The sequence below is a fragment of the Procambarus clarkii genome, chromosome 72 (assembly GCF_040958095.1).
Source record: "Procambarus clarkii isolate CNS0578487 chromosome 72, FALCON_Pclarkii_2.0, whole genome shotgun sequence".
In the NCBI taxonomy this organism is placed as follows: Eukaryota; Metazoa; Arthropoda; class Malacostraca; order Decapoda; family Cambaridae; genus Procambarus; species Procambarus clarkii.
The window spans coordinates 25,594,757-25,603,838 of NC_091221.1; the positions used below are offsets into that span (position 1 = coordinate 25,594,757).

At 43.3% G+C, this 9,082-nt stretch overlaps 1 protein-coding gene across 1 annotated transcript; it reads right to left on the reverse strand.

The window, feature by feature from the left end:
• Positions 1–277: 277 nt before the first annotated feature.
• Positions 278–8,874, reverse strand: LOC138356402 (uncharacterized). Its single transcript, XM_069312539.1, has 2 exons — positions 6,758–8,874; positions 278–6,251 (listed from the first exon to the last, which is right to left on the reverse strand). Exon 2 carries the CDS (start codon positions 5,917–5,919, stop codon positions 4,861–4,863), a length of 1,059 nt encoding a protein of 352 aa, XP_069168640.1. The 5' UTR covers positions 5,920–6,251; positions 6,758–8,874; the 3' UTR covers positions 278–4,860.
• Between the last annotated feature and the right edge of the window lie 208 nt (positions 8,875–9,082).

Genomic DNA, 9,082 nt, shown 5'->3' on the forward strand with positions numbered 1-9,082 from the left:
TAAGCTAACCTACATACGTAAATACATAGATACAGATTTACGTATGCCCTTCATAAAGTGTTCGATGTGTCATTAATGTGCATTTACAAATGTGAAATGTAATTCTGATCAGCTTCCATATATACTTTATACACATACATATACATACACACACACACACACATATACGTACATGTACATATATACATACATATATACACACACATGCCACATGCATTCACATACATAGTCACAGCACATCCTCTCATGTGTAATTTATATATATAAAATGCTGAACTTTTTTTTGTTTATTATTATTATATTCTACCACAGGCATGGCCACACATTTACAATGCTAACCAGCATATATACATTTTCTTCTGTCCTCCATGGACAGGGTTAGAGATGTGTTAAACATATAGTTCAAGGGTTTATTGAACAATCAACCACAGAAGGTATTGCACTAGTTTCTCTATCAGCTATCTCACCCCGTCAGAGTAAAAGAGACAAACGCTGAACTGTAATGTCAATCCTGACCTTATTTTCTTATTTTTTTTCTCAACACAATTTATACTTTGATCTCAATTAGTATTAAGTTTTAGTCTTAGTGTTTTTCCTGCCCGAAACACATTGCGTAATAGTGGCTTTAGGCATTGTATGTACTAGCTCTATCTATAAATCCATCAACGTTTTGTATCTATGTATGTACTTTAACTGAATAAATATTTGTATTTGTATTTTGTATTTTGTACTTATAACCATACACAGCTGGGACTTGCTTAACTGTCTCAAGTGAACAGCTCCTCAAACAAGATTAACATCTGTCAACCCTTAAAATCTTACGTTATCTTGCAGATACAAAATGGGGGAAATCTTTTAAAAACAGTATTAATATTTCACAAATAGTGTTTATCTAACTCAAACAATGTGGGATTTATTATGGTACACATATTTCTAATGTCTCTCAGGTGTTCATATTCTCTCAGGTAGTGGTCAAGGTGGTGTCCGTCACTCTTATCACAGATTCTGCAACTCCGCTGCTCATCTGTTGTTTCCATTCTGAATCTCCATGGATATTTGTATCCAAGATGGATTCTCACCATTACTGATTCTCTCCCACGGCCACCTCCTCTTCGTCCATAATGATTGGGATTGCCAGCCGCAACCATATTGTACCAACGTACATATTCACTGATTTGTGCTTCTATCCTCCTTTCCTCAATTACCTTGTCACGGTGATGTTGTCTGACAATACCTCAAATTTGTTGAAGAGTCTTAGGTATGAAGTATTCAATATGGTCTCCTTCAGCACCTTCAGCAGCCAGCATACCTGCCCGTTTATTTTCACATATTCCAACAGGGGAGGGGATCCATAGAAACTTGACAACTCTTTCCTGGTTGATTAGTACCCTCACAGCTCTCTTAATTTCAGCGACTATCACAAGATTTTCTGCCCGATTTTTACTTAGGATTTGTGACACTGCTTTTAAATCAGTGCAAATCACTGCGCCATTAGTGTTTTGATCAAGGAATCTTAACGCCATAACAATGGCAGTTAGCTCTGCTTGCGTTGAAGAGGCATAGTTCCCAATATGTGCTTTCACTTCATTTCTGCGTTGAAAGGTATTATTACGAACCCAATTCCATCGTCAGAGCACGGAGTAGTGAATTCAATGCCATCTGTGAGTCCGCTCCTGAAACCCCCACAAATTGGACGATGCCATCTAGTGGTGACAGGATCATACCAGCAAGAGGCGCTAGATTCCTGTCCTAGTTAGCTAGAGGGGTAGCTGGTGCTGACCTCTGGTGAGGTGCCGCCTAGAAAATCAGCACCATCTATTATAGGAGGAGTTGGGTGTCTATGTCTAAGTCAGTAAGTGTTGTTTACTAGTGTCCCATGTACTGACCAGTGTACTGATGACGTGTCTGTATCCACAGAGTCGACGTAGGGATGCTGTGGTACGAGAACAGTCAGTCTACCCAGGGCAGCCAATGTCTCTCTACTCCATTCTGCTTTACGGAAGCAGTGAGCCGCCACCGGAGAAGAACTGAGGTGTTCTACTGTCTGCCTGTGAAATGGCAGTGACGGAATTCGGCGTACCCGGGACTGGCTAACAGAGGAGTCGACTGACAGTTAAGGTGCAACTGAGGAGTGCAACCAGCGAGTTGCAAGAAGCTCCTGCCTAGGGGTTGCTACCCTAGTATTTGTAAGTGAAGTGGCCCTGCAGCGCGAGGCTCATGGTATCTGCCAGCACCAGGCTGGACTGTGATTGTGGGCGTTCACGAGAGAGCACATAGTGAGACTGTGTTTTGGCTGGCCCGTGGCCAGGGTAGATTCGTTGGTGTTTCCCAGTACTGGTTGAGAACGGTACTATGTGTTGAGGAAACACGGTAGCTGACAAGACTGCATCGATTGAGCATCGAATAGTGGTTAGTGTCCAATGAGAGAGACACTTGTGTACATATTAAGTGTAGTAATATTTATTTTAGGAATATATATGCGGTGATGGGAAAGTGATAGTGAATTTATAGATAATTGATGAAGTGTCGTATTTAATGCTACCCTCCCCCCCCCCTTCTTTGTGTTTTACTTGCATTACCGAGCTCACTCCTTGAAAGCCACTACTAACTTGGGGCCGGATACCAGAACTTTAGTACCACCAGAAAAGAACCTGGTTGCGACCCATTGTGGCTGTAACAGGTATTATTCCTATTTACAGTGTATGCTGCACCAGTCCTGCCATTGACAGGATTAGATGACCCATCTGTGTAGATTTGATCCAGTACATCTCCGGATTCTTTATAAATTTCCCCGAGATACTTGTGCCTCATTTCTTGTGGTATCATGTTGGATTTTTTCGTTGCCATTTCATTGATGACAATCCTGCATGAGTCATCCTCCCAGGGAGGTAACCTCTCTACAGGGAGGAGCTCACGGGCTTGCTCAAGCAGGTGAAGTTCTACTAGGTAGTAGACTGATCTGTGTTGTCATTTTTTGCTTCTCCTGTTTCCTTCTGGAAGTAGCACAGAACTTAGATTTTTCTTGGCAACATCATTGTAATAGGGATCTCTGGCTAGCTTAATTGCAAGCTTAGCATTCAGTTCCTTAATTCTGCTTTTAAACACAGGGGAGGGACAGCTCCCCTCGTAGATTAAACGATTTGACAGTTCTTGGAACTCCAAGAATGAGTGTTATGGCTTCATTTTGAATGCTTTCAAGCCTATTCATATCGCTTTGGGAGAAGGTTCATAAAACTGGTGCGGCATAGTCTATGATGGAGTGCACATAGGCCGTGTACATCATTTTAAGGACGACAATAGAAGCTCCATGTCCATTTGCATATTTATATGAGTTGGTTGAGCTCCTCTTTCTTCCCCTTGTAAGAGCCGACAGTGACACCAAGGTACCTGTAGTTGTCAACCATTCAATTGTTACACCAATAATTTGTAATTCTTCATTTGCGCTCCGCTTGTTATGAGTCTTGTTTGTGGAGAGAGTGAAACCGAGCTCAATACATTTCCTTCCATGGGGTTCAATGGACTGTTTAATTTTTTCCAAGGGGTGGGCTTGTATTAGGACATCATCTGCATATCCCACTTGTTGCATCCCTTCCGGAAAATCAATATTTGCAATGGCGTTCATAAGTACATTGAATAGTGTGACTTATGACTCCGCCTTGGGGGAGTCCCCCAAGGCAATTCATTGTTCTTGAGACTGCTCCATTGAAGCAGACCTTGGCTTTCCTCCCTGTAAGGTAGTCTTCAACCCATTTCGTGTACATAAACTGTGTACAATGTGTGTACTGGCATCCGTGTCCTGTACATTCAGCAAGAGAGCATAGTCTAATCTTCCTCCTCTAAGGTGAGTTGGCTGGTCATCTCCCAGGACCATGAGGTTTTCACTTGCTCTAACATAGTGACAGTTTCTAACATTGGGCTGATGATAGTTAGCACCAAAGTGAGGGTGCCTGGCATTAAGGTCACCGACCAGCAGGGTAGGTTCTTCATTAGTAAATTCAGGCAGTGTGTCAAGGTCAAGTTTATTCTGTGGCACATATAGGTTGATTATATGTAGGGCATTATTGTTTAAGGGAAGGGTTACCCTCAGTGACTCATACTCATAACACAGAACACCGAGAATTATCATCAGTCATCTGGAGAGCTGGAGGTCGAACCTTATTCCAGCCTTGAGGAATACTGTACTGGGTTCCCTCACTCAAACCTTCAGTCTACCTGCCACCCAGAAACCATCAACGACAGGAGCGCAAGGGCGTGACAAGAGTGATATTACAGTCAGTACTAATCCCGGATTATTTTAAACGTGCACATAGTTTGGTTGAGCAGTAATCACTCAACCTCGCATCATTAGGGTATTACCTCGCAACGACTCTGCTCTGTCTTGAGATCCAATGAGGTTATGAATGTGTAATCTGTCAGAAGTGACAGCTCTAACCTGTCAAGTGTCGAGTTACTAGAGAAGTGACGTGTTGTATGTGTGTGTGAATAATATTATAATGCAAACATATTTGAGAAATAGGATTGTTTACAAATATATTACAGGAAGTATTGAGAGAGATTTATTACTACTAATGTCTTGGTGATACGTAAGTGGACTAATTAGTGGTTGTCTTGGTGACACGTAAGTGGACTAATTAGTGGTTGTCTTGGTGATACGTAAGTGGACTAATTAGTGGTTGTCTTGGTGACACGTAAGTGGTATAATTAGCAGTTAGTGGTGTAACTGCAAAGTTGCCATCATTGTCTTGCTGACAAGTTTAGAGTATTATAGTATTTTTACGTATTAGAAATTGATTTGTTTTTTACATAATTATAAATAAATATGACCTATTTCCTGTATGACATTTGATGAAAATACATTAACTACTGTATGAATAGTGAGGAAAGTGTAGTGAGAGCTGAGTTACTTACCTGTGTGGCGTTGTGGCGTCTGGTGGCCCCAGTGTGGTCCATCTTCTGACAACTGCTGTCAGTGTGGCGTCTGGTGGCCCCAGTGTGGTCCATCTTCTGACTACTGCTGTCAGTGTGGCGTCTGGTGGCCCCAGTGTGGTCCATCTTCTGACTACTGCTGTCAGTGTGGCGTCTGGTGGTCCCAGCGTGGTCCATCTTCTGACTACTGCTGTCAGTGTGGCGTCTGGTGGCCCCAGCGTGGTCCATCTCCTGGCTACTGCTGTCAGTGTGGCGTCTGGTGGCCCCAGTGTGGTCCATCTCCTGGCTACTGCTGTCAGTGTGGCGTCTGGTGGCCCCAGCGTGGTCCATCTCCTGGCTACTGCTGTCAGTGTGGCGTCTGGTGGCCCCAGTGTGGTCCATCTCCTGGCTACTGCTGTCAGTGTGGCGTCTGGTGGCCCCAGCGTGGTCCATCTCCTGGCTACTGCTGTCAGTGTGGCGTCTGGTGGCCCCAGCGTGGTCCATCTTCTGACTACTGCTGTCAGTGTGGCGTCTGGTGGCCCCAGCGTGGTCCATCTCCTGGCTACTGCTGTCAGTGTGGCGTCTGGTGGCCCCAGCGTGGTCCATCTCCTGGCTACTGCTGTCAGTGTGGCGTCTGGTGGCCCCAGCGTGGTCCATCTCCTGACAACTGCTGTCAGTGTGGCGTCTGGTGGCCCCAGTGTGGCCCATCTCCTGACAACTACTGTCAGTGTGGCGTCTGGTGGCCCCAGCGTGGTCCATCTCCTGACTACTGCTGTCAGTGTGGCGTCTCTTGGCTCCAGCGTGGTCCATCTCCTGACAACTACTGTCAGTGTGGCGTCTGGTGGCCCCAGCGTGGTCCATCTCCTGACTACTGTTGTCAGTGTGGCGTCTCTTGGCTCCAGCGTGGTCCATCTCCTGACTACTGCTGTCAGTGTGGCGTCTGGTGGCCCTAGCGTGGTCCATCTCCTGACTACTGCTGTCAGTGTGGCGTCTGGTGGCCCTAGCGTGGTCCATCTCCTGACTACTACTGTCAGTAAGACTCCAGGACCACTGACAACTACTGTCAGTAAGACGCCAGGATCACTCTGTCCACTGTCTCTGACGATCTTCAGGGGATCAACAGTCTTCTCCTGCTGATGTTTGTGTGGGAAAAACCTGCTGGGATTGATATTAGAGGAGACTACCAGGGACTTGTATTGAACTAAATTAAAAAATTACTTTCTGTAAATTAATTCAACTAAAATCTCTAGCTAGGGTTGTAAATCCTCCTCTTTTCCTAATGACAGATTGTGGGCTGTAAGGGACAGGTGGGGTGAATGAATTAGTTGATAGAAGTTCCAGTCCACCTGTAGACAGGTATCTCACATCAGCTTGTATTTTATACAAGGATAAGATTTGATAAATTCAGTTATATGACTGAACACTGGCTCTGTTTAAATCAGGGATTTAAACATGTACATAGTCTAGCCTAGCACCATAACTATTAACAGCCAATATATTCTTATACTATAAACAACAAATTAAATTGTAAAAGTATAATAAATGACTTTAAATGTACTGTTACCAAGTACAAAATTATATTCAATTAAATGAACTTATATGATAACTTAAAAATAACTAAGCAAGCAATTGTTAACTTAATTTATATATACAAGTATATATGCAATGTATTTATATTCAATTTATTAGAATATGGTACAGTTAGCTTGACTGAATCTCTTCCAACACCACGGACACTTATGAGTTTTTATTTACTTATTGCAGTTGAATCCTTTTCTGACACAATGGACACTCATGAGGTCTAGTGCTTGGATAAAGATTCACAGCTACACTACAATATTAATAAACTTACTGAAAAATGAGGTGTTGCCTCGCTTTTTAACCGACAGACAGATTTATAGAATATTAAGGTCACAGAAGCATACAATTGGCCAATCATATACCAAATTAACCTTCAATATACTTCTCTGCCAGTCAGAGTGCCTGTCTGACAGTATGCCAGACTGATTAACTTTCTCTTGTTGAGTTTAGGCACGATATTTTATATCACAGTTTTGCTGCATGATGATCTGGTAGCGTTGCTACGTGTTTGTCCCTGCAGTTGCAGAAGAATGATAGTTGATGGTGAAGGTGGAGCCAAGTCACTGTGTGCTCCGCTCTACACTTATAGATATAAATGTTCTAGGGATTTTCCTTTTAAATATTGTCCAGGTACTCCCCCAGTTCTAGAAAGTATTCACTGGTGATAAAGATAACTAGATAAGGTGTCTTAAGCCAAATAATGTTCGCTAAGGATCCGTCACTGTTCACTGTTTTGTCAACAAACGGGTAGTGCCGCGGGGTGTGTCCTGGGCCCTTCTCCCAGCCATCGCCCCCACCCCCATGCTACCTGAGCACGGTAGCCTTCTATGAATATTGATTATTTTTACAGTCTAGACTTATGATTGAGATAAGATGTGATTATAATATAATTAGATATAGGATATAAAGATTATAAGTAGTACTTGATAGTACCACTGATTCTTATTAAGGATTCGACTTTATCCCTACCGGATATTGAATCAATGTTCCAACAGTTTTTAAATTAACAGATCCTTCTAGAAGCTTCTGGATCCTTGAGAGATCATGCACAAAGTCACGTAGGCATCAATAGGGCCCTGTAGCGTACGTGATCATAGTGACATTGTCATCTAGGAACAAGCTGTATAATGAATCTATTATGATTCTAATATGATTTTGATATGATTTTGATATAATTTAGAAATAATATAGAAATTAAACATTTCTTAGATGATTATTAGATATGGTGGGGAAAAATTTCCCACAGTTCGGGTCAACATAGCCAACCCGCTCCTCTCGACCTGTCATCAACACAGGTCAACAGAGCATCACAAGTCATCAACACAGGTCAACAGAACATCACTAGTCATCAACACAGGTCAACAGAACATCACTAGTCATCAACACAGGTCAACAGAACATCACTGGTCATCAACACAGGTCAACAGAGCCTCACAAGTCATCAACACAGGTCAACAGAACATCACTAGTCATCAACACAGGTCAACAGAGCCTCGCAAGTCATCAACACAGGTCAACAGAGCATCACTAGTCATCAACACAGGTCAACAGAGCCTCACTAGTCATCAACACAGGTCAACAGAGCATCACTAGTCATCAACACAGGTCAACAGAGCCTCACTAGTCATCAACACAGGTCAATAGAGCCTCACTAGTCATCAACACAGGCCAACAGAGCCTCACTAGTCATCAACACAGGTCAATAGAGCCTCACTAGTCGTCAACACAGGTCAGCAGAGCCTCACAAGTCATCAACACAGGTCAACAGAGCCTCACTAGTCATCAACACAGGTCAACAGAGCCTCACTAGTCATCAACACAGGTCAATAGAGCCTCACTAGTCATCAACACAGGTCAACAGAGCCTCACTAGTCATCAACACAGATCAACAGAGCCTCACTAGTCATCAACACAGGTCAACAGAACATCACTAGTCATCATCACAGGTCAATAGAGCCTCACTAGTCATCAACACAGGTAAACAGAGCCTCACTAGTCATCAACACAGGTCAACAGAGCCTCACTAGTCATCAACACACGTCAACAGAGCCTCACAAGTCATCAACACAGGTCAACAGAGCCTCACTAGTCATCAACACAGGTCAACAGAGCATCACTAGTCATCAACACAGGTCAACAGAACATCACTAGTCATCATCACAGGTCAATAGAGCCTCACTAGTCATCAACACAGGTCAACAGAACATCACTAGTCATCAACACAGGTCAATAGAGCCTCACTAATCATCAACACAGGTCAACAGAGCCTCACTAGTCATCAACACAGGTCAACAGAGCCTCACTAGTCATCAACACAGGTCAACAGAGCATCACTAGTCATCAACACAGGTCACCAGAGCCTCACTAGTAATCACTCACAAGTTAACTGAGTCAACGCCAGTACTGGTGCTGGCTAACCCTGGCCAGTTATCACTGACACAGGAAATGTTGCAACACCACAGTTGTTGTTATCAGTGTTTCATGACAACAGTTGCTGGTCGCTACAATCTGCTGCCGCCACATTATCATGAACAATGGTCTTAGTTAAACATACAAGACAAAAGTCACACTCCAGATTATGTTAATGTTGTCCTTA